At 39.9% G+C, this 25,653-nt stretch overlaps 1 protein-coding gene and 1 long non-coding RNA gene across 4 annotated transcripts in view; one reads left to right on the top strand and one right to left on the bottom strand.

Annotated features, from left to right (window-relative positions):
• Positions 1-24,437, bottom strand: part of pitpnc1b (phosphatidylinositol transfer protein cytoplasmic 1b) — a 60,435-nt gene extending 35,998 nt beyond the window's left edge. For 2 of the 3 annotated variants that reach the window (XM_054781415.1, XM_054781414.1), the window contains exons 1-5: positions 24,065-24,437; positions 16,151-16,299; positions 8,449-8,537; positions 6,038-6,045; positions 5,853-5,924 (exon numbers count right to left, since the gene is read on the bottom strand). In XM_054781415.1, the coding sequence (XP_054637390.1) occupies positions 5,853-5,924; positions 6,038-6,045; positions 8,449-8,537; positions 16,151-16,299; positions 24,065-24,112 (366 nt within the window). In that variant the 5' untranslated portion in view covers positions 24,113-24,437. The remainder of the gene's footprint in view (positions 1-5,852; positions 5,925-6,037; positions 6,046-8,448; positions 8,538-16,150; positions 16,300-24,064) is intronic. The other variant, XM_054781413.1, reaches the window with a different exon arrangement.
• On the top strand, positions 20,420-21,241 carry LOC129184914 (uncharacterized). Its single transcript, XR_008572004.1, has 3 exons — positions 20,420-20,564; positions 20,792-20,928; positions 21,028-21,241. It is a non-coding gene; the product is annotated as an uncharacterized LOC129184914 (long non-coding RNA).
• Positions 24,438-25,653: the final 1,216 nt, after the last annotated feature.

Genomic DNA, 25,653 nt, shown 5'->3' with positions numbered 1-25,653 from the left:
CATTTTCCTTTCTATATGAATCCAGTCTCTATCTAGAGTGGAGTGGAATAATTGGCTTGCTTGTTCACCGCCAAAGGAGATGTAAGAATGTGCAAAGTTTGGTAATTGTAATCCTCCTTTAGCTTGTGAACTAGACAATCTTAAATAAGAACATCTCGCCTCTAGAAATGGTAAGACATGTTTGCTTAAATCTAGCCCCATAAAGGCAAATCTTATCTCAATGCAAGAATCTTATAAGAGCATTCGGCTTACTTCTTACCTTGCTTATTTCAGGACTTATTATATTCGTAAGAGTCACAAGAAAATGATTCTAGTTATAAGAATTCTAGCCAAGCAAATGTTGCTTACCCCACTGGCAATTTTTTTTTTTTTTTAGAAAGTGCCACAATGCAGATAAGTACAACAATAAGAGGTTGAAGAATGACAATAACGATTTTATTTTTAGTATATCTAAGTTCCTTATTGGAACAATTACACTTGGAAAGCTGTAGGAGAACATCAGATGGGCCCGGATGAAAATCAAGCCGAATAAGTCATGAAGCATCTCAATAGTCGAGGAAAAGCTTAAGAACGTGAGTTTCTGCATTGGTGACGACCCAGTACGGATGGTGTCAGAGCAACCCCTCGAAAGCCTGGACAGATGGTACAATGCAAGCCTCAGGGACAAAGACCAGGTGCAGGTATTAAGGCATGACATCACCACCAGTCTGGACACCATCAGCAAGACAATGCTGCCTGGGAAGCTCAAACTCCGGTGCCTACAATTTGGACTTCTCCCCTGGGTAATGTGGCCATTCACGATCTACGAGGTCCCAATAACAACGGTGAAAAGTTGGAGCAAAACATAACTTCAAATGTGAAGAAGTGGCTTAGGGTCCCACACTGTCTGACCAACATCAGCATATACAGCAAAGGGGTCCTTGAACTACCTATCACGTGCCTCACTGAAGAATACAAGTGCTCTAAAGTGAGACTACAGATGACAGAGATCAGACCATCAACAATGCTTGCACCACCTCTGTTAACGAGAAGGAAATGGACACAATTCAACGCAGTACAGATGCTACATCAGCCCTGAAGCACAACGACATCGTGGGACATGTCCTGCTGGGAAGAGGAGGATATGGCGCTGCAGTGAATAATCCAACTTGGCACAAAGCTTCAGCCTCACAAAGGAGGAAAATGGTGGTAGAGGAAGTGCGCCGTCAGGAGGAGGCTGAAAGAAGCGCAAAGGCTGTCTCTCTTGCCAAGCAGGGACAATGGATGAGGTGGGAAGGCACGGAGAAGAGAAAGGTCACCCGGAGGCAGCTCTGGGAAATGGAAGCAAGAAACATCAGCTTCATCATAAGAGGTACATATGATGTGCTGCCATCGCCAAAAAACCTTCACCAGTGGTATGGCGAGGACCCAACCTACGCCCTCTGCCCAAATTCAGCGACTCTCAAACACATCTTGACCAGTTGTAGGACCAGCCTCCCACAAGGCCGATACACCTGGAGGCACAATCAGGTTCTCAAGAGTCTGGCAGCAGCCCTTGAGAGCAAAAGGAACACCATCAACTCCTTGCCCTTGAGAGCTGCCAATTCCATCTCTGTGCCAACATTCGTTCAAAAGGGACAGAAACGGCCTAACCACCCAGCTACTAAACCAGAAACTGGACAGCTAGACTAAGATGCTAGTTGATATTGGCAAGTAACTATTCTTTAACCCAGAGATTGCAACGACCACACTCAGGCCAGAGTTGGTGCTATGGTCCCCTTCACTAAAGGTGGTCAGCATCATAGAGCTCACGGTCCCATGGGAGGATTCCACCGAAGAAGCCTACGAACGAAAGAAACTGCGCTACACAGATCTGGCAGAAGATGCACAACAACGAAGATGGAAGGCCAAGGTCTATCCAGCTGAAGTGGGATGAAGAGGTTTTGTGGCTTCCTCTACTATCAGGCTTATAAAAGACCTTGGCATTCATGGACAGGCTCTGCCACAGACAATAAGATCAGTCTCTGAAGCGGCCGAAAGAAGCAGCCAGTGGCTATGGATCAAGTGCAAGGACACTTGCTGGGCTCAAAACGGAGGGGGACACACACCTATGACGCCGAGTGTTGCCGATGAGCTCTCTGGAGTTGTCATGGGCCTATCGTCAAAACAACAATGAAGGAGGGTACCCACCTAATGACCCCGAAGAAGTTTTAAACCCACACCCTTTCCTCCTGCCCTTACCCAATGGTGGGGTGTGGGGGCAAGGGGGGAGGCTGAGCGATGACCCGGTGGGCGGGGCAATTTTTTATCCCAGGTTGGGACCTTACTGCCTAGCTCATCTCCCTCCACTTCCAGGCACTACTTTAATCATGACTGGGCATGCGACACAGGCTCAGGCTTGATCACCCTGTAGTTGGCCATCTTTGATGACGGTGTCTAATGTTGAAAGGCTGAAACACCCACAGGTGTGGTACACTACTGATGATGTGTCCCAAAATGTACATCCTTCCCATGGCTGAGATGAAGTTCCCACGCCTCATGTGATTACCATCTAATGGCACAAAGGACAATTTCCATCAAGCCCTGTGTATTTATCTACCTAAGTTCCTTTTTGGCTGGAGTACAGCGTTAATCGTTCCAGCTTGCAGTTAGACAACATTGTTCATCTCAATGCTTTTGTCTTACCTACTTGACTTATCTATTTACGTCAAGACTGTCCAGGGGGAACCCCTTTCAGATTTATCAAAGGCTAAAAAAACCCCAGTTAAAGATATATTTCAAGACAAGTCTTTGTGTTTTTATTAGTTATTAGTATCAACAAACCTACAAACATACAATAAAATACCGTCAGGAAAAAGCTGTAATTTTATGACAATAACCTAATATTATGAGAAAAATAATGTCTTTCCAGTAGCATAAAGTTTAAATATGAACTCATTCAGTAACAAAGATACTGTCAAGATGAGTCTGCTCGACATGTAGGACGCCTCGGCCATACTTTGGACGCCCCTGGTTTGCATGTTACACCAGGAAGGTGTCGGAGGAGTGTGTCCAAGCTCCGCCTTCTTGGCACTACCACTTGGCCTTGATTGAGCGCGTGTGTTTAATTTGCTTATAAATGCAAGAACACTTCCTGTCTTTCACGTTGAATGCACACCTCTACTTGCTAAATGTAGCCACAATATGGCAACACACAAACTATTTTGGTAGTTTGAGCAGAGAAAACATGTTTACCACCTTCTAAATACGCTTTTTGTCATTATTAGAGCCCTCTAGACATGAAATAAATAGTACATTTTACACTCCGTATAACCAATATAGTAGACATATTAAGAGAAAATAAGACATAAGACAGAAAACCTGTTTACCACCTTCTAAATAGGCTTTTTAACATTAGGGCCCTCTAGACATGAAATTACACCCGTATAGTCACCTTTACACTCCTATTACCCAATATAGTAGACATAATAAGAGAAAATAGGACATACCGTATTTTCACGACCATAAGGCGCACTTAAAAGTCTTAAATTTTGTCCAAAATGGGCGGGGCGCCTTATAATGCGGTGTGCCGTACATGTGTACCGAGTTCCAAAATATGTAAGTGTTGCTATGTGACTTTTATGAGCGCTCCGCTCGACTGTGAGCGTCTCCTGCCGACAGGCTGCTTGTGAAGAGGAAAGGGACGTCGACATGACTGAGGACGCTAAAGGCACGCCCCAGTAGTTATATCAGTATATTTTATAAAATGGCTCCATCTATCCATCCAACATTGCAGACAACTACTACTACATCACCAACATGGACGACGTGCCTCTCACTTTCCACATCCTGGTGAACCACACTGTAGAGAAGCAATACAGCGATACACACAACGGGACACGAGAAATCGGCTTTTACTGTTGTGTTTGGTTGCCATGGTAATGGACAGAAAGTGCTACCTGTTGTAGACGCTGACGCCGCCTAAAGAAAAGTTTCCAGCCGGACCAAAGGGGCTGGAAGGACGATGAGAAAATGACTGAGTGACGTGTACGGAAAGAGATTGGATGTTTTTTTCACACGTGTCACCACAAGTGCAGCAAATAAACTTGGAGCTTAACATCATTCCGGGAAGCTTGACAAGGGAACTCCAACTGCTGGACATCGGTGTAAACACGGCGTTTAAATTGAAGTCGCAAGCGGCGTGGGAGCGATAGATGACAGCTAGTGAATACAGCTTCACTAACACTGGGAGGCACCGCCGTGAGAGTTTCGCCACAATTTGTGAATGGATGTAAACACGGCGTTCAAAGTTAAGTTGCCAGCGGCGTGGGAGCGATGGATGACAGCTAGCGAACACAGCTTCACTAATGGATTGTGGATGCTTGGGCTAACGTGTCTGATGCATTGTTCGAGCTTTCACAAAACCCAGCATCATTTCTGAGGCGCCGCACGGCAACGAGACTGACTGACAATGACGAGAGGGAACCTGGCGTGTTTGATGGAGAACTTGCCCCGCTGTTCATTTGGGATACAAAAATGAGGACTTTGATGGATTTGTGGATGAGAATTGATCAAAAATAACGTGAGTACATTGTTAAATACTTCAATAAAGTACAACCCAACTCAGTTTTACTCTCGCTGGCTTTTTAAAAACATACAATAGCAAGCATGCTAGCATATTGTAGCGTCGCTGGGAGCACTTCCTGTTCCCCAGCGTGCTTTGCGGTAGTGTTTTGGTGCAAATGCTCTTAAAGTCACATGTTTGAGCTACATAGTTGTTAGTTATTGTTCTGCAAAAGTAGCGGTAGTGTCTTCTCTGTTTTTGCGTTGCTGTGTGATGTTTTTAGTTGTGCACCATGACGGAGACTGTTGTGTTGAGTGATGACCATCCTGACTTCAAGTGGCTCTGATAAACTGAATGAGAGTTCTGCTCTGAATTTATCTAAAGAAATAAAGCATTGTCACTTCCTCACTGACTTCTTGTCACTGTATGTTTTAGCGTGCATACCTGCGCCCAATAGTACAGTGCGCCTTGTGTATGTGTTAAATACAAAAATAGCACCTGTAACTGAGACAGCGCCTTTTAATACGGTCCGCTTTACGATCGTGAAAATAGGGTACCTGTATATGACATAGAAAATCTGTTTACCAGCTTCTAAATATGCTTTTTTTCCATTATTAGAGCTCTCTAGACATGAAATAACAGCCCTATAGTCACCTTTACACTCCTATTACCCAATATAGTAAACATACATAGGAGAAAATAAGACATAAATAAGACTCATGCTTGTGTGTATTGTAGTAAATATGTTCCAGTGCTGAGTGGGGGTGGGACATGAAGTGACGTTGGGGGCTCAGAATTGTGTTTTAGCTTGGCGTGGGTTACGGCTGCAACAGTATCCCGTGTTAGGGATTATTGTGGCTGTTGTGAGATAATTCAAAGATACAATAAAAGCCTGCACTGCTGCATATTCTGGTGCTTGTGTGTCTCACCCGACATTACAGTAACTTTATTGGCACCTAGTGACCAGTGTACAACGCTACATATCATCACAACCTCTTTGAATGCATCTTCTGAATGCCTGACATTTGTATTTCACTGCATTTAGCCATTTTTATGCTTGAAAATGCTTCATTTCGGCAAAAAATGCATTTTTTTACTAATAATGAGACATTTTCAAGCATGAAACAGCATGATTTATTCAATAATATATTTTTTAAAAACTGAGTGAAGCTGTGAAATGTGAGGTGCTAAGTGGCGAGGGAAGACTGTGCTCGCATTTTTTTTTTGGCATTCGCTGGGGGAGAGTCCTGAAAGTAACCCCACTGCAAAAAGCAGGGACCGACTGTACACCTGACAGCCAGTATTTCCAAATATTCACTGATCTACTCACGTTGTCATTGCCGCCGTTGTTGTTCTCGAATCGTGTCTCGATACGGATGCTGAACTTGGGGAGAAAGGATGCCTGCGGGGTGAGAAAAAGAGGAAGCGTGTACAGATTAGATCCACTGACGTGAGCTTGATGAGATTGAGCTCTGCTGGAGTCTTGATGGAAAAACGAGGTGGAAGATGACTTACTGAGTACTCTGCAGCAGCAGGGGTGATCAATATGGGGGGAAGGAAAAAAAACTGCGTTAGGTACTTATACATGCACTTGTTCTCATGCATGCATGCATGTACTGTAAATAATATGGGGGGGAAGAGTAAAAACTGCGTTAGGGACTTTTACATGCACTTGCTCTCATGCATGCATGCATGTACTGTAAATAAAAATGAATTAATATTTGATACAATACTTGCAAGAACATACGTGAAAAGTAAACATGTTGTATAATAAACAGGGCTGTCAAAAATAGCGCGTTAACGGCGGCATCCAATTTATTTCACCAATAATTACGTTAACATGTTTAGCGTCACTGATACATGTGAATTACGTCAAGCGTCGCTCTATTATGACGACAGACGGACTTGCAATAGCATCACCACCACTGATCTAAAAAAAAGACTGGATCGAGCTTCTATTGTTTTATTTTTGAAGCCAATGGAAATTTGCGGCGGCCATCTTGGTGAGACCACTTTGCTGTGAGACAACAGTATGGCAACGCACTGGTAAAACTTCGATTGATCGTATAGCCACCAAAATCAACTGCTAAAGGTTATAACTACTCAGATTTATACGCTTTTGTGTCATTTATCAAGCTAGTAAGATGTATTTTAGCTTCGAGACGGACGAAAAATTGGCTGTGTGGCAGCCTGCAAACATTGTTTACGTACGGAATTTAAAGTCTATCTTTGTCTAATTATTTTCCTACGGTAAACCATTATTTTTTTTTTATCTCAGGATAAGGTTAAGGCAGGAAGAAAGCAGAAATTTTGTCACATGTCTTCTACCTTTGCGTGAATCATGTGTGGTATCAGAATTAATGTAACTTGGTAGTTGTGGTAGCTTTTAAAAAAGCTGTTTTTTGGTACAAAAAGACATTAGATAAGTGCAAATACTCAAAGCCTACTGTAAAAAACTGCATAGAAATAATTTTATCATTGATTGCTAGGCTAGGCACCAAAAAAAGGCCTAGTTGTTACAGGAAGGTGTAACTAGAAAATTCTTGCAAAATCACCCATCAAAGTTCATACTTTAACTTTTGGTTACATTTCGAGAACTTTTCAAAGCAAAGCCGTTCAAGTAGTGGCACATATATCAGGTCAAAAAAAGGTGCCAAGTAAAAGTACTTACGAGTGGAAGGTTCTTGGGAAGTGCTTTTTAAGTTGTGTTTCCTCATCCTCGCTTCCTTCACTGGCACTCCTGATGTTTTTGATGATTTTTCACTAATTCTGCGTTTGTATACCAGCACAATCACAAAGCTGTGGCGCGTAAGGTGGTCTCACCAAGATGGCGGCGATCAAAAAATCTGGCTTCAAATTTTGGCGCGTGAAAACAATAGGTTGCTCGATCCAGTCTTTTTTTTTAGATCAGTGATCACCACATAGTCAAGCAGAGTCTAACGCTCTTTTATAACTGTATAACTGTTATCCTTTTATAACTTTTTGAACACAACAACGGCAGTGCATATCCAACAACATATATGTTTCTCCAACTCACAAACACGTCTATAGTCTTCCTCCGAGCGACACTTCCTTATTGTCACGAGACCACCTCGAGATGCATTCACGGAGGCTCCAAACATCACTACGTTTTTTTATGTGTGTGTGTGTGTGTGTGTGGTGTAAATAAACAGAAACAAAACAACAGTAAGTGGATATTTTTTATCACTCATCTTGTAACTCTTAATGTGGACGTACAAATATCTGCATTTAAGCATGCATGGAAATCCCAGAAAATATATCTACACGCAAAACATGTACATATAATGTAACATATACTGTATGCTTCTCCAACTCACAAATACGTCCCTAGTCCTCCTCGGAACAACACTTCCTCGTTATACACGGACCACCGCGAGTTGCGTTCCATGACACTCCGAAAATCACAAGACTTTATTATTTTTTCTCTGTGCGGTCTAAATAAACAGAAATACAAAGTAAAACAGTAAGGGCATAATTCTTATCACTCACTTTGTAAGTCTTACTGCGGAAATACAATTTGATGCATTTAAGTATGTCCGGAAATCTCAGAATATACATCTTAAAAACTAAAAACATGTGAATTTCAGTTAAGTTACGCGATGTCTTCGAATGCAACAATTCATGCTCACAATAACGCACATTTTCAGACAAGTGTGCTATCTTTTAGCTTGATTTTATTAAAAAATTATATAATTTCAATTTATTTTTATATAATTTAATAAAATGTAATTAAGCCATACATATACATATAATTGTATTCTGTCATTCATCTTTCTGTTCATAAATAAAGAAAAAATGGGCATATGTCACTCATAGTTGCAAATGGTGATTAATCATGATTAAAATTTATAATCATTTGACAGCCCTAAAAATAAAGAGATGGAAATTAAAGTAGTGTTTAACACCTGTGATGGTGTACGGGTAAAAATTCCAGGCCTTTTCTGTCAAGTAGAAGAAGCGCGGGGCAAAGGTCTTGGCCCAGGCTGGAAGTTTGCTGCAAGGAGAAAAAGGGTGGGCAGGGTGTGGAGAAAGAAAGAAAGAAAAAAATCATTTTCCGTGGTTGTTCCATTTATAGCCAAATTACCTGCAGGCGAATTTGCTCAGCGCAGCATTCATTGGTATGACTCATTGGTAATTACACCTGAGCAGACTTATTGCTAACCACCAGCATTCTAGGTCACATGGAAAGAAAGTGATGTAGGTGGCATATACCCTGCACTCCAAATATGTTTGGGTGTGTTAGTATAGGTGTGATGACACCATGAATGTGTGTTATGTGTAAAAACAATACTCACCATCAAAACACTTCCATAGAAAAAGATCGTGCTTGGGCTTCTGGTCAGGGTTCCCACTTGGCCCTAACTACACGGTGGTCCTGCTTTACCACATTTCATGGTTACCAATTTATGACCGTTTTTCAAAAATATATTCATGAATAAATTGTCACTGTTTCATGTTAGGAGACAGCCTATTAATAGTCCAACAATATGCATATTTAAGCTAATTTGACATTTTTTGTTCTAAATGAAGCATTTTCAAGTATAAACATGGCTAAATAAAGTCAAATACAAATACAAGTCTTAAAAAAGGCAATCAAAGCGCTGGTTATGGGAGGAGGAAGTAAGACGTCTTCCTTTAATTGGTCACGATTTTTTTTAATGCCTTGTGTTGAGACAAAATGTTAAACATAAATATGGCCCTTTGTCTATAACTTGTATTGCATATTGGAGTATATTGTGTTCTTATTTATGAAAAGCATCCAGTAAACACATCGAGACAGTGAAAGAAGCGTACGCGCGACGTCAACTGACATTCATTTGATGGAAGATCTGCTGCCAATATCGGTACTGGTTGATATCGGTATCGGTAATGTGCTGGACAATGTCAGATACTGGTAAAATGCCAAGCATCTCTACTTATTTATGTCTTATTTTCTCTTATTATGTCTACTATAATGGATAATAGGAGTGTAAAGGTTAGAGGGCTCTAATGATGTTTAAAAAAATGATTTAGAAGGTGGTAAACAGGTTTTCTATGTCATATTTGTCCTCTTTTTCTTTTCCTTTTGGCTTTTCCCTTCAGGGGTCGCCACAGTGAATCAATTGCCTCCATCGAACCCTGTCTTCTGCATCCTCTTCTCTCACACCAACTACCTTCATGTCCTCTTTCACTACATGTCTTATTTGTCTTATTTTCTCTTATTACATCTACTATCATGGTTAATAGGAGTGTAAAGGTGACTATAGGGATGTTATTTCATGTCTAGAGGGCTCTAAGAATGTTAAAAACTGTATTTAGAAAGTCATAAACAGGTTTTCTAATGCTCAAACTACCAAAATATTCAATTTATAAATAAGGAATCCTGCTTTGTGGAAACTGACTTATCACGGTCGGTTCTGAACACAATTCATTCAGTCCCAGACATTTTTCAAAAGACAACCCCTTTAGTACCGGCCATTTTAGATTGATTGATTGATCTTCCAAGGCACGCAGAATATTGTGTTCTATGGCTATATAAACATGGAGCCTACCAAAAGAAACATTAGACTCCCGTCTTTCATCAGGAAAAAAAATAGCTTCTACCTTTTCCGTTCTTTAGTAATCAGCAGTAGAACATAGGTAAGTTTCAGGAAATATACATGTTCCCGACTAAAAAAGGGTAAACAAAAAAAATGCTTTTTGTGAAAGATACATTTGAAACATAACTTTCATTTCGACACAAATATTTTTTGGTTTTGTGACAGCTCAAATATTTAAACAACTATACTACAACATAAACAACGCAAAAGGGGTTGTTCTACATCAAAATAACAATTTATTTCCAAATATAACATTATAAACTATTTACAATTTTCACATTTGGAAATGAACTATGTGTGTGCACGTGTGTGCGTGTGCGTGTATGTGGGCGTGTGCGTGTGCGCATGCATTCAAATTTCCCTGCAATGCGTAACCTTCCGCAAGCTTCTCTCCTCCACGCTCTCTCACTTCCTCCTTCCTGTTATGTGTTTTTTTTCCATCCACATGATCCCTGCCCCGCTCTTATCAAATGCACTTCTGCCACACTGTGGCCGTCTTTATGGCTTAAAATTGCTCTGAAGTGTTAATCCATCACTGGAGAGTTGCATCATGACCTTTTTTTGCCTCTTGCGTAAAAAAGCGTAAAAGGCGTATAAATATGTTGTTGGGGTCAGGCATTCGGGTTTATACAGTAAAAACGTAAACATGCGTCTTTGGTATTGAATGAGTCAATCGCCATAAATGAGGGAAGACTGTACATACGTTTTAGACATGTAGGACATTTGTCTTTTCTTTGGCAGGAGACCTCTCAGGGTTCTGCTCAGCTCAGGGTCCATGTTTTCTTTACCGGGCAAGCAGTGTCTGGCAATGACGAGCAGAAAGTTTCCCCACATTTTTCAGCTTTGATTTTGATGGAGTCCTCGGCCTTTGGATTTAGTGGGATGTTTTGGGCGCTGGTCATGTAAGATCCAAGTGCGTTTTTAGCTTCAGTTTTTGAACAGATGCTCTCATGTTTTCTTCAGAGCACCCTGTGACACAATGAAGAATTGATAGAGGATTCTACTGTATGACGATGCCCTGCTGAAGCCAAGACACATCCACCCCGTGCTTCACATTTTCTTTTGCTGACATGCTGCCAAACATGTTCTCTGTCACCGTATCCTAATCATTCCATTTGTCATTCATCTGCAATTAATCCAGAAGTCCTGGTTGGATCATTAATGAGAGAAAATAAGACATACTGTATAAGACATAGAAAACTTGTTTACCACCTTCTAAATACGTTTTTTATAATTATTACAGCCATATAGATATTAAATAACACCCCTATAGCCACCTTAACACCCCTACAAGTATTACCCGGTATAGTAGACAACAAGCGAAAATAAGACATATAAGACAAAGAAAACCTTTTCCCACGTTCTAAATACTGTTTTTAACATGATTAGAGCCCTCTAGACATAATATACACCCCTATAGTCACCTTTACACTCCTATTATCCAATCTAGTAGACATAATAAGAAAAAATAAGACAGATAAGACATAGAAAAGCTGTTTCTCATCTTCTAAATGCTGTTTATAACATGATTGGAACCCTCTAGTCATGAAAAATACCCCTATAGTCACATTTACACTCCTATTATCCAATCTAGTAGGCATAATAAGGAAAAATAAGACATATAAGACATAGAAAAGCTGTTTCCCACCTTCTAAATACTGTTTTAACATGATTAGAGCCCTCTAGACATGAAATAATACCCCTATAGTCACCTTTACAATCCTATTACCCAATCTAGTAGACATAATAAGAGAAAATAAGACATAGAAGACATAGAAATGCTGTTTCTCACCTTCTAAATGCTGTTTCTAACATGATTAGAGCCTTCTAGACATGATATACACCTCTATAGTCACCTTTACAATCCTATTATCCAATCTAGTAGACATAATAAGGAAAAATAAGACATAAAAGACATAGAAAAGCTGTTTCCCACCTTCTAAATACTGTTTTTAACATGATTAGAGCCCTCTAGACATGAAATAATACTACTATAGTCACCTTTACAATCCTATTACCCAATCTAGTAGGCATAAGACATATAAGACATAGAAAACCTTTTTACCACCTTCTTAATACACATGTTTCACATGATTGGAGCCCTCTAGACATTAAATAATACCCCTATAGTCACCTTTACAATCCTATTACCCAATCTAGTAGACATAATAAGGAAAATAATACATGTAAGACATAGAAAAGCTGTTTACCACCCTCTCAATACGCTTTTTAAACATTATTAGAGCTCTCTAAACATTAAATAACACCCCTATAGTCACCTTGACATTCCAATTACCCAATATAGTGGAAATTAAAAAAAAAAAATTACTTGCTTTCCTATGGGAACTTGAATGGTGCTTCCACAGCATATACAGGAAAATGTGTTGGGTACTTGGTGTCTACAGTAACAGTCGTCCCTCGTTTATGACGGTTAACTGGTTCCAGACCTGACTGCGGTCTGTGAACGTCCGCAAAGTAGGATTCAATATTAATAAATGGAACATTTTCATAGTTACAACATAGAAAACCTGTTTGCCACCTTCTAAAGAAGCTTTTTAACATTATTAGAGCCCTCTAGACATGATATAACACCCCTATAGTCACCTTTACACTCCAATTCCCTGATATAGTAGACATATTAAGAGAAAATTAGTCATATAAGACTTAGAAAACCTGTTTACCATCTTCTAAATACACTAAATACACAGGGCTCTAATATTATTAGAGCCTTGTCCCACCAGGGTCCCCATTAGGTCTTCAGCAGAAGTTTGTGTGTGCAACTTGTGTCATGTGCTGACTGATGACGACCAACACCTACAGAGGTCTTCACAGGAGAGTGAGAAGACTGAATGTGTGGACGTTCTTGTGTTGTGACCCAAAGTCCCACAAGCACAGAAAGATTAGTGAAAAGATTTCCATACTTCTTGAAGAGTTTATTTTAGGATTAGTCGGCTTGGTTTATGGGAGTGATTAGAAAAATAGTTGAGGTTATGTGAGGTTAATGAGCTAGGTGAGATTAGGAGTTGGAAATTAAATTTAAAGTTCATTATTATATTTTTAATGGAAGTGTCATGTCCGTGTCCAAGCATGCATAGGTGGGCATATTGATCCAATTCCAATGACTGAGAGCCAATTATAGTTGCAGCTTTTCTTTTTCTTTTCTTTTTTAACTTTTGACTATATTTTATCCAAACAATTGTGTGAAATAAACGGGAACATCGGCAGGGTTCACCATGAACTTTCATTTAGCCTCTCAGACTTTGCCTTTCTTCTGCGCCGGGAGAATGCAGCAGCCTGCGGGCCTGGTGAGCTGAATACCCGGCGAGCAAAGTATCCGAGGCGTAAACGAGGCAAGCGGGCCGGCCTACATGCTAGGCTAAAAGCTAGAGCTACTAGGCCACCGCTACCAAGCCTGCTGCTAGCCAACGTCCGCTCCCTCGAAAACAAGATGGACGAACTAAGGGCAAGGATTACAGCTCATCATGAGATCAGGGAATGCTGTGTCCTCACCTTCACAGAAACCTGGCTGACGGAGGATATACCGGACTCGGCGATCCAGTTGGAAACATTTGCTGCTTACCGGGGAGATCGGACTTTAGCGTCTGGTAAACGCAGAGGTGGCGGCGTCTGTGTTTACGTAAACAAACGGTGGTGCACAGACGTACAGACGACGGAAAAGCACTGCTCGCAGGACATTGAGCTACCGTCAGGCAGACGCTACAGGAGTTTGAAGTCCAGGACCACAAGGCTGGCAAACAGCTTTTACCCACAGGCCATCAGGCTTCTCAACAAAGCACTCACACACGCCGCACGCAACACACACTCATAGCACTTTATTTATTTATTTATTTATTTATTTGTATATTTATTTGTATTAATGTCTCTTCTTTTTGTTGTTGCTTAATTTATTGGTATATATGTTTATGTTTCTTACGTTCTTATTCTTATTCTTTCTTGTGTTTTCTTTCTTTTCTTGGGAGAATGAACAGAATAAGATTTTCATTGCATAGTATAACTGCTGTTTTACCATGCACATGACAATAAAACTCTCTTGAATCTTGAAAAAGGAATAATTTTATTGTTTTACATTGCCTTATATTGTTCTATGTATTTCTTCTTAAAATGAGAGAAAAAAAACTACTTTGTTCTGTGTCATGATCAACAAATTAAAGACAAAATAAAAAAAAAAAAACCTGAGGACAGCTATTTGGGGGCTTGTGTCAATGTGACCATGACTGAAGACAACAATGGATGTAAATAGCATCAGCAGCGCTAGCATTAGCAGCATGCTAGTTAGTTACCGGGAAAGACTGTCAAAACATATAGCCATCTGATTGATTTATTTATTATGTATTGTGTAAAACTAAGACAGGAACAACAGCAAATTAAAAGCATTAAATGAATACAGAGCCGCCATCCACCAGTACCAGCCTGGACTTTGTTTTCCAGAGTATCAGCATTTGGGAGCAAAAATGAGATGAAAGAAAAAGGGTAAAAATACAGTATAGTCGTCTATCTGTGCAGTGTGGGAGAAAGTTAGATGGTGCATTCAAGTCCCGTCTAACGAAGTGAAACAAGTCGCTGCCCGCATTAAACATGCAAGAACTGTGGGATTTCTAACTGTATATTATTTTTTCATAAAATAATGGCCCGTGTTTCCAAAATTGATATCCCTTTACATAAAGTGTTTTTTTTTTTAATCATGGTTGGGGACCCCTGCCTTACAGCATGCGTGGGGATGCCATGTGCTCTTTTACACATTTGAAAATACTCTAATACTGACACTTTTATACAATTGCCGTCTTTATTTTATAATGTAGGATTCATGCCTACATCAAATGTAATCGTAAAATCGTATCATATTTGTACACTGTATTGAATCGTATCGAATCGTTGTGTTTGTTAAATATATGTTTTTTTTCTCGTATCTTAAACCGTGTATCGGGGTGGCCAGGGGTGGCCATGGCCCCTGGCCACCCCACTGGCCATCTAGACATTTCAGGTATCAACTTATTACCACCCCTATGTGAGTAATGGTCTCACCTTGGCCACCCCAATGAAAAATGTCCGGCTCCGCCACTGCGTGTATCTATATTGTGTATTGAATCGTCCACCACAAAGAGATGTACATCCCTACTTATTATAGATAAAAGCGTCTTTCTATATGCAATTAACGGCAATTAATTATGAGTTAACTATAAACAAAATATGATTAATCGTGATTAAATATATTTAGTGATTGACTGCCCTAGTTTTTGCACTTTTGTCAGGCGTTGAGATTTCACTCTTGAGCGCTTCATGGTTGCTGTGGGAAGCAAAAGTGAAACTTATACATGATCATCCGACCTCAAAACAAAACACAGCTTGAAGAAACGCCATTATCTTCCATTATCATTCATTCGCAGTGGGTATCATTTTGTACTTGAAATAAAGTGCGTGAGGCATATTTAGGGATTAAACTGGATTGTGTGGTGAGTGAACAATGGCGATCGAAGAGAGAAGGGGAGGGTTCTGGAGCTGAATCTAATCTAATCATTACAAAACTCACTTTTATCGCAAATGTTGATGCAAACTCGGAGGGGAATGTCAATGTCAAGCTAGCAGGAGGGTTTGGAGGGGTAGAGGTAGTCTTAAAAATAGACATTTTTATGGGTGGTTCTAGAAGGTAAAAAGTGTGAAATGTGAAGGTCTAATGTACAGTATCGGCGATACTGGCCCTGTATTTCATTGGTATTGGATGGATACCAACATTTGCTGTATGGCCCTTCCTCTGCTTGGTAGTCATGTAATGCTGATGTCATAAAACAAAAACAACACCTGCAGTTACAGTATTGACGTCAGCACAACATGTGCTTGGAGCTTTTCCGAACCAGAATTCTTACACCGTCACATGTTTCTGGCACTTAGGTCACATGTCAGTCTGAGAGGTGTGGAAATAGGTGTACATGACATCGTGATCATCAAAGATATCAGAGCAGAAGTGGAAGAACGGGATTGTGATGGTGCATCATTAGAATATTCTCCTTACCTGCTGAGGTAGATTCGCTTCTCCGTCATCTGTCCCGGGCCGTGTTGGGGGTGAATGTCTGACTCGTTCTTCACCACCACCACCCCTTCTCCCCCACCGCTCTGCTCGCAGCTGTGCTTGCTGATCATGTACAGCTGCCCGATCCTGTACTGCAACCACAGGAAGATCCAGTATTTCACACCTCATAACAATACACACAAGTCAAACCCCAGAAAAGTACACTACATTGCAACCAAAAGCCAATAACACAAAAATTGCTACGGTAAAGTATGGTATGGTATGGTACAATATGGTATGGTATGGTACGGTATGGTACGGTATGGTACGATATGGTATAGTATGGTACAGTATGGTATGGTACAGTATGGTACGGTATGGTATAGCACAGTATGGTATAGTACGGTACGGTATAGTATGGTATGGTACGGTACGGTATGGTATGGTATAGTCCAGTATGGTATGGTTTGGTATGATATGGCACGGTGCAGTACAGCACAATATGGAACAGTATGGTATAGTACAGCATGTTATGGTATGGTGCAGTATAGCACAGTATGGTATGGTATGGTATGGTACAGTATGGTATGTTATGGTGTGGTACAGTATAGTACAATATGGTATAGTATGGTATGTTATAGTATGGTGCAGTATAGCACAGTATGGTATGGTATGGTACGGTACAGTATGGTATGGTATGTTACTGTATGGTATAGTACAGTATGACATGGTACGGTATGGTATAGTATGGTATGGTATGACATGGTTTGGTATAGCACAGTATGGTATGGTATGGTACGGTCACAATCAAGGGAATAGTGTCTAAGACAGATTTAGAGAGAGACTAATCCATGTCTTTGTCCTCAGCAGGCTAGACTCCTGGAACGGCCTTCTCACCGGGCTCTCTAAACGAGCTGTAAAAAAGCTGCAGTGCATCCAGAATGCTGCTGCTCGAGTCCTGACTCGGCCGGGAAATATGAGCATGCTAATCCAGTACTCAGGTCTCTTCACTGGCTTCTTGTCGATGAGATAATAGACTTTAAAACAGCTCTGCTTGTGTACAAGTCTTTTCATGGTCTTGCGCCAAAGTGCGTCTCTGACATGTTCGAGCCACATAAACCATCTCGTGCTCTGAGAAGCTCAGGGAGTAGCCTCCTGCGGGCGCCCAGAGTCAGGACTAAACACAGTCAGGCCGCGTTTCAGTTTTATGCTGCCAAAATCTGGAACAGTCTTCCAGAAGATGTGTGACAATCCTCAACTTTGTCAAGGTTCAAATTCAAATCATTTGTAAATGTTTTTTGTTTTATGGAATGATTTATGGAATTTCATTTAGAATGATTTTGTTTTTATAGAATTACTTTATGTAGTGACTGTACCCTTTTTTCTGTAATGTACATTGAATTACCTTGTGTACCATTTGTGCTCTATAAATAAAGTTGCATTGCCTTGCCTTACGGTACATTATGTATGGTACGGTATGGCATAGTATGGTGGTATGGTATAGTACGGAATGTTATAGTATGGTATGGTACATTATGGTATGGTATAGTACGGTATGGTATGGTATGGTATGGTATAGTACGGAATGTTATAGTATGGTATGGTACATTATGGTATGGTATAGTACGGTATGGTATAGTATGGTATGGTATGGTATAGTACGGAATGTTATAGTATGGTATGGTACATTATGGTATGGTATAATACGGTATGGTATGGTATAGTATGGTATGGTATAGTATAGTATGGAATGTTATAGTATGGTATGGTACATTATGGTATGGTATAGTACGGTATGGTATGGTATAGTATGGTATGGTATGGTATAGTACGGAATGTTATAGTACGGTATGGTACATTATGGTATGGTATAGTACGGTATGGTATGGTATGGTATGGTATAGTACGGAATGTTATAGTATGGTATGGTACATTATGGTATGGTATAGTACGGTATGGTATAGTATGGTATGGTATAGTACGGAATGTTATAGTATGATATGGTACATTATGGTATGGTATAGTACGGTATGGTATGGTATAGTATGGTATATACCATACTATACCATACCATAGTATGGTACGGTATAGTATGGTATAGTCTGGTATGGTATAGTACGGAATGGTAATTTCATCATTATTTTGCATGATGAAATAAGGCTCTACCTTCCCCTGGTGACCTTATGAAGTATTTGATTGCAAAGTCTTTGTAGTTTGGTCATAAAAATATCTTTCTAAATTTAAACCATGCCTTGTTTTTGCATATTCAAATGTTGTATTGTTGTGACTGACGGCTTTGTTCATGACTTGCATGTCTGTCCAGTGCTAGCAAATAACACAACAGAGAACAGAGACTTGCACGTTCACGTTTCAGCATTCACAGCCCCACAAATTTGCTCATTTTTGGCCCCAAAAAAGATTTTCTTTCTGCAGATAACACATGGCGTGCATCATAAGTGGCTAATCATTTATAAATATGGGTCAAATGTACAGCATACATTGACCGCCGTGAAAAAACACCCACCATTTTTACATGTTTGTGTCGTTATGGCTTCACTGATAAGGTTTGTCCCTCAAGTGTTGAGGTTTCGCATTTCATTTGGTGGTCCTTGAAGTCACCATAGTTGTTTCAACTTGGTTTGGTTTCACCACTTGATCTGACCTCAACACTTTCAGCGAGGTGAACACAAGTTCATATATACATACTGTATATACAAATAGACATACTGTACATACATACATAAGTATATACTGTGTATATACATGTATACTGTGTATATATAGTCTGGTGACAATTAAGAAGTGTGGTTCTAAGGAGGAGTTGGAGATACTGTACTGTACATATCGTATATGGTGGTAAAATTGCACTGCTGTTGATGTGCTCAGGTCAGAATATAGTTTTTTGTTAAAATTTTTAACGTAAATCATGAAATAAATGAGTTACGTGCTATTTTTGACAGGCCTAGTAATAATATGATGGGTTTAAAGCGTACATAGAGTGCGGAAGACGCGCCGTGTAAAGATGGGGGCCTTATCTTTATGCTAATGTGACAAGTACATCGTGCATCTAAAGAGGTCTTTAGGGGGGAGGGTTTACCCGCTTTTTTGATGGCCTGACAGATTGTGTTATCCCTTCAACCTTTCATGAAGTTCAGCTTTGACACGTTAATAAAATCATCCCACCCCCCCATGGATGGGCATTGTAAACAAAGTGTAATGGATTTGTCTGCCGTACATGGGCGGGTGGCTAAAGTATCATTCTGATGAAAAAAGAAAGTCATGATGAGGCCAAAGAGGACATGTCAACACATCATCCTTCACTCGGGACGTTTCATCGCCATGCCATGTCAACACACACACACACACACGCACACACACACACCCAAACGCGCTTGTGTTTACTTGCTACGTCAGGGGTGTGCAAAGTGCAACCCGGGGGCCATTTACCATGTTTTTTTATTGGCCCTCGGCACATTCGAAAAATATGATGAAACAAGAAATTAAAAATCAGAGCAAGTGTGTTTAACATGTATGACAGAGTATGAGGGGGACATTGGAAAAAAAAATCGGAGATTTCGAGAATAGAGTCGTAAATTTACGAGAAAAAAGGAGTAATTTTACCAGAAAAAGTTGTGAATTTACGAGAAAAAAGTTATAAATTTACAAGAATAAAGTTATAAATTTACCAGAATAAAGTTATAAATTCATGAAAAAAAAGTCCTAATATTACCTTTGCCCAAGGCGAAAGGTCACAAGTCCCCCCTTTTCATAGCTGTCTCAGGCAATGCCTGTCACGACGGAGTATTAAAATAATCAGAGATTTCGAGAACAAAGTCATAAATTTTACAAGAATAAAGTTGTAAATTTACGAGAAACAACTCGTAATATTGCGAGAATAAAGTCGTAAATTTATGAGAATAAAGTCACAAATTTACAAGGAAAAAGTTCTAAATTTATGAGAATAAAGTAAAAAATTTATGAGAGAATGAGGCCAAGGCCAAGGCCAAAGGTCACATAAGTCCCCTCTTTTCATAGCTGTCTCAGGAAATGCCTGTCACGATGGAATATTAAAATAATCTGAGAATAAAGTCGTAAATTTACGAGAAACAACTCATAATATTACAAGAATAAAGTTGAAGAAAATCTTAAATTTACGAGAAAAGGCTGGTAACTTTATGTTACGGGCATTGCCTGGGACAGCTATGAAAAGGGGGGACTTATGTGACCTTTGGCCTTGGGCATGTGGAGGGTCGGGTTAAGGAAGGAGGAAGTGAGAAGGGCTAGCTAGACATGCTAATCTGTTTGTACTCAACTGCTGTGTTTTGCTGCCACGTTATAAAGAAAAGCTTGCCTGAAGCAAGAGGAAAGTTTCCTTCCTTCCTTCCTGAAGCGCGATGCTCTATTTTCACTCTGACACGTAATATCACCACTTTATTCTCGTAAATTAACAACTTTATTCTTGTACACTTAATACTTTATGGGGTGTCTTGCTGTCCACCTGTTGTCTGTTCCATTGCCAACAGCATGTGAAATTAATCGTCAACCTGTGTTGCTTCCTAAGTGGACAGTTTGGTTTCACTGAGGTGCGACTGACTTGGAGTTACATTGTGGTGTTAAAATGTTCCCTGTATTTTCTTTGAGCAGTGTAGAGTGCTTCATACCTGAGTATCAAGACGCTTTTCTACGCATGTCCTGATGTGACACTTGTTCCGAGATGACATTGCGGGCCAAGGAGGAAGTAACAACAAAGCTGCTGAGTGGATTCCAATGGCATCATCTAGGTACAGTATGTTCATTTGACTTTTAAAAGGACAAACAGCATCCAATCAACGTTTTAAATGCTTTTACGCCAATTCATGCAATTTTTTTTTTTTTTTTAGCACTACAAGGCATCCTGTTTGAACTGCTGTTTGTCACTGCCATGCATAATTGCACGCTTAGGCTAAATGCACGTCTGTCCATTCACATACACGCGTAAATGCACATCTGTCCTTTCACTTACATGCGTGAATGCAGGTCTGTCCATTCACGTACACGCGTAAATACACATCTCTCCATTCACATACACGCGGAAATGCACATCTGTCCATTCACGTACACATGTAAATGCACGTCTGTCCTTTCACGTACACACGTAAATTAACGTCTGTCCATTCACGTACACGCGTAAATGCACCTCTGTCCATTAACATACACGCGGAAATGCACGTCTGTCCATTCACGTACACATGTAAATGAACACCTGTCCATTCACATACACGCAGAAATGCACGTCTGTCCATTCACATACACGCGGAAATGCACATCTGCCCATTCACGTACACATGTAAATGCACGTCTGTCCATTCACGTATAAATGTAAATGCACGTCTGTCCATTCGTGTACACGCGTAAATACACGTCTGTCCATTCACGTAGACACGTAAATGCACGTCTCTCCATTCACGTACACAGGTAAATGCACGTCTGTCCATTCACGTGCACATGTAAATGCATGTCTCTCCATTCACGTACACACCTAAATGCACGTCTGCCCATTCACGTACACATGTAAATGTACGTCTGTCCTTTCACGTACACATGTAAATTAACGTCTGTCCATTCACGTACAAATGTAAATGCACGTCTGTCCATTCGTGTACACGTGTAAATACACATCTGTCCATTCACGTACATACGTAAATGCACGTCTCTCCATTCACGTACACACCTAAATGCATGTCTGTCCATGAACGCACACGCAAAAATGCACATCTGTCCTTTCACGTACATGCGTGAAAGCACGCCTGTCCATGCACGTGCACGTGTAAATGCACGCCTGTCCATTCACATACACGATTAAATGCACGTTTGCACAGCTAACAGGTAAGAAGAAGAGGAGAGGACGTAGCCATGCGGGACATTCCTTTGTAAAGGACTAAACTTCCACATCCTTGTGGCTTTTCTCTCCTTCTGTATGTTTCTTGTTCAATTCTTCAGGCCAGCTTTTGTTTGATCCTTGGTTAACGCTGAGTGTAAACCAGTCCAACCGGTTTGTGTGCTGGCGCTGCGAGGAGGAAACAGACGGAGGAGAGAATAACAGCCCTGTCGTCATGTCGCTGCCCGCATCTTGCTTGCCACAAAGTGCCTCGTCATGAAGAAGTGGGCATTATTTCATGATTATTTAATGTATTATTGATCATACTGCAGTTACTGATTGCTACAAACACTTTCTGTCGATATTTGCTCCTTTATTTCTTTCTTCTTTATGACTACTGACAAGCTGTGTAATAGCTTTAGTGATATTATATTGATATTATTAGCAATACTGCTGTTATTTTTCCTCATAATGTTACAATGTTATTCTTGTAAAAATACCACTCTTTTTCTCGTTAGATTACAACTTTTTTCTCTTAATATTTGGATTTATTCTTGGAAAATTATTTTCATTTCTGCTGTATTTTCCAAATATTTCAACGTTCTTCTTGTAAATATTCTTCTCGTAATGATGACCGTATTCCCATAACATTTTGACTTTATTCTCATAATATTAGAACTGTTTCTGCAACCTAATTTTCCAAAATGACTGTTTTGTCTGTTCTTCATAATATCAAGATAAAAAAAAATATTTTTTGTTTAATATTTCAGCTTTATGCTACTAAAATTTTATCATGACGTTATTCTCATAAAATAATGACTTTTTCTCATTAGAGCTGAACTTTCGGACTTGGTACTCATAAAATTACAGCTTTTTTTCCATTTCTGCTGATGTTTTTTTTTTTTTTTTTAATTTTCCCGTTAATGGTTGTTTGTCTATATGTGCCCTGTCATTGGCTGGCCACCAGTCCAGGGTGTACCCCGCCTCTCATCCAAAGTCAGCTGGGATAGGCTCCAGCATACCCCCGCCACCCTAGTGAGGATAAGCAGCATAGAAAATGGATTTATATTACAAAATAAACTGGATAAATATTTTTGGCCCAAATAAAATAACTGCTCACTGTCACTCACGGTTGTTGGTCGTCACATACATCCGAAGCGCACACACACACACACACACACACACACACACACACGCACGCACACACACAAAAAGCAGTGAGTTCAGCAACCATTTACATTTCTGTTGTTATGAGATACATAACGCTGTACATTCAATGATAGCTAACGTCAGTAGCTAAACTTTGCCAAATCTCCATCTTTAGCTGACAACAAACATACAGTATGCACTCGGGTGTATTACGTGAGTGTGTTATTTTACGTACTCAAAGGGAAGGGGGCGGTAAAGATTGCCGCACATTCGTATGTTGGTGCCCTCCAGACAGCCGGGAACACATTGCATACATTAACATTACTATTGCACATCTTCATCCACTATATTGGGTAATAGGAGTGTAAAGGTGACTATAGGGGGGTTATTTCATGTCTAAGGGGCCCTAATAATGTAAAAAAGTGTATTTAGAAAGTACTAAACAGGTTTTCTATGTCTTATTTTCTCTTATTATGTATACTATATTGGGTAATGATGTGTAAAGGTGACTAAAGGGCATTCTATTTCATGTCTAGAGGGCTCCAATAATGTTGAAATGCGTATTTACAAGGTCATAAACAGGTTTTCTTTGTCTTATATGTCTTGTTATTACTACAACATTGGATAATAGAAGTATAAAGGTGATTATAGGGGTGTTATTTCATGTCGAGAGGGCTGTAATGTTAAAAAAGCGTATTTAGAAGGCCATAAACAGGTTTTCTTTGTCTTATATGTCTTATTATGTTTACTATATTGGGTAATAGAAGTATAAAGGTGACTATAGGGGTGCTATTTTATATCTAGAGGGCTCTAATAATGTTAAAAGACGTATTTCGAAGGTGGTAAACAGGTTAAGTAGAATCATTTAGCATATAAAATGAAGCTTGTGTATGAGGACGTGTGTGTCTTACCTCATCCACGGTGAGTGGCATGCATATTCGGTATTCTTTCATCAACATTGTTGTTGCTGGTGAGCGCGCACACGCGCACAAACACACCCACACTCACACACACACACACACACACTCTCTCAGGCACGCTGCGAGGTCCTGTTGCTTGCTCTCCCCGCTGATGTCTGCACGTTTTTCTGTCAGCGTTGTCCTCCGTGCAGCCTGGTCGGGTCTTCTTTCACTTTCTTGTTGGTTGGCAAAGTGAGGTAAGCAGGTCTTGCAGTCAGGCGCTACTGTGCTTTGTTGGAGTCCTCCTTGGACTTTCCATGCTGCCGTGTTTACCTGTCTCCTCCCCCCCCAACCTTTGCCGCTTTGGCAGTTGCACACGCATTCCTTTGCCTGCCCACTCCTTATCTTTCTCACTCATCCTCTCCCTCCCCCACCAGCCCGTCTCCACCCAGTCTACTCACCTGTGGCCCCTCCCTGTGCACCCTGTGTCTCCTCCCCCTTGTTTTTATCTCTCGCCAAGACTTTAGGCTGTCGGGGCCGTGCTGGACTTGGGCGTTACTTTGCACTGCTCACTTACTGCAACTTGCTGCATGATTTCCAGTCCTTTTTATTCGATTATTTCCAACCGTCACACAGTAAATGAAAATGAAGTGGATCATTTTGCCAGCCTCCATATATTGCCATGCGCATGCGTGTCTGTTTTCCTCGTTGCTCGCCTCCAAACAGGCAGGAAGAGAGTTCATTCTGTGTATTGGTCCACAGACCTCCGTGGCGTCACACCGGCTGCCAGGCGCGTGTGCCCGAATACAGTGCACCTGTAAGTATTCCATGTTATGATGAATGTACTTGTTACTACACGATCACAGCATGGATATAAAACCATGAAACCTTGTTGGACTTGTTGGAGGCGTTTTAAAGGCGGGACAGGTGTGCCCCATTAGGTGCATTAATTAACTGCCTCTTTGGACCTGTTGACAAAATTATGACAAAAAAATTGAAATTACAAGAAAAAAAAGTCATATTTATGAGATAAAATATCAAAATTATTAAATAAAAGTTAAAATAATGAGATAAAAAAAGTCATTAATATGAGATAAAATGTCAAAATTATGAGATAAAAGTCATAATTATGAGATAAAATGTCAAACTTAATAGATAAAAGACATAATTATGTGATAAAATGTCACAATTCTGAGATAAAAGTTAGAATAATGAGATACAAAGTCATAACTATGAGACAAAATGTTAAACTTATGAGATACAATTCATAATTATGAGATAAAAGTTAGAATAATAAGATAAAGAGTCATAATTATAAGATAAAATGTAAAAATTATGAGATTAAAGTTACAATAACGACATAAAGAGTCATAATTATAAGATAAAATGTCAAAATTATTAGATAAAAGTTAGAATAATGAGATAAATAATCATAATTATGCAATAAAATGTCAAAATTATGAGATAAAAGTTAGAATAATGACATAAAAAGTCATAAATATGAGATAAAAAGTAATAAATATGAGATAAAATGTCAAAATTATGACATACAAGTTAGAATAATGAGATAAAGAGTCATAATTATGAGATAAAAAGTCAAA

Source organism: Dunckerocampus dactyliophorus, chromosome 7, assembly GCF_027744805.1.
Source record: "Dunckerocampus dactyliophorus isolate RoL2022-P2 chromosome 7, RoL_Ddac_1.1, whole genome shotgun sequence".
NCBI classification, from domain to species: domain Eukaryota; kingdom Metazoa; phylum Chordata; class Actinopteri; order Syngnathiformes; family Syngnathidae; genus Dunckerocampus; species Dunckerocampus dactyliophorus.
The sequence above is the reverse complement of the archived record's forward strand: the minus strand, read 5'-3'. Positions and strand labels throughout refer to the sequence as shown.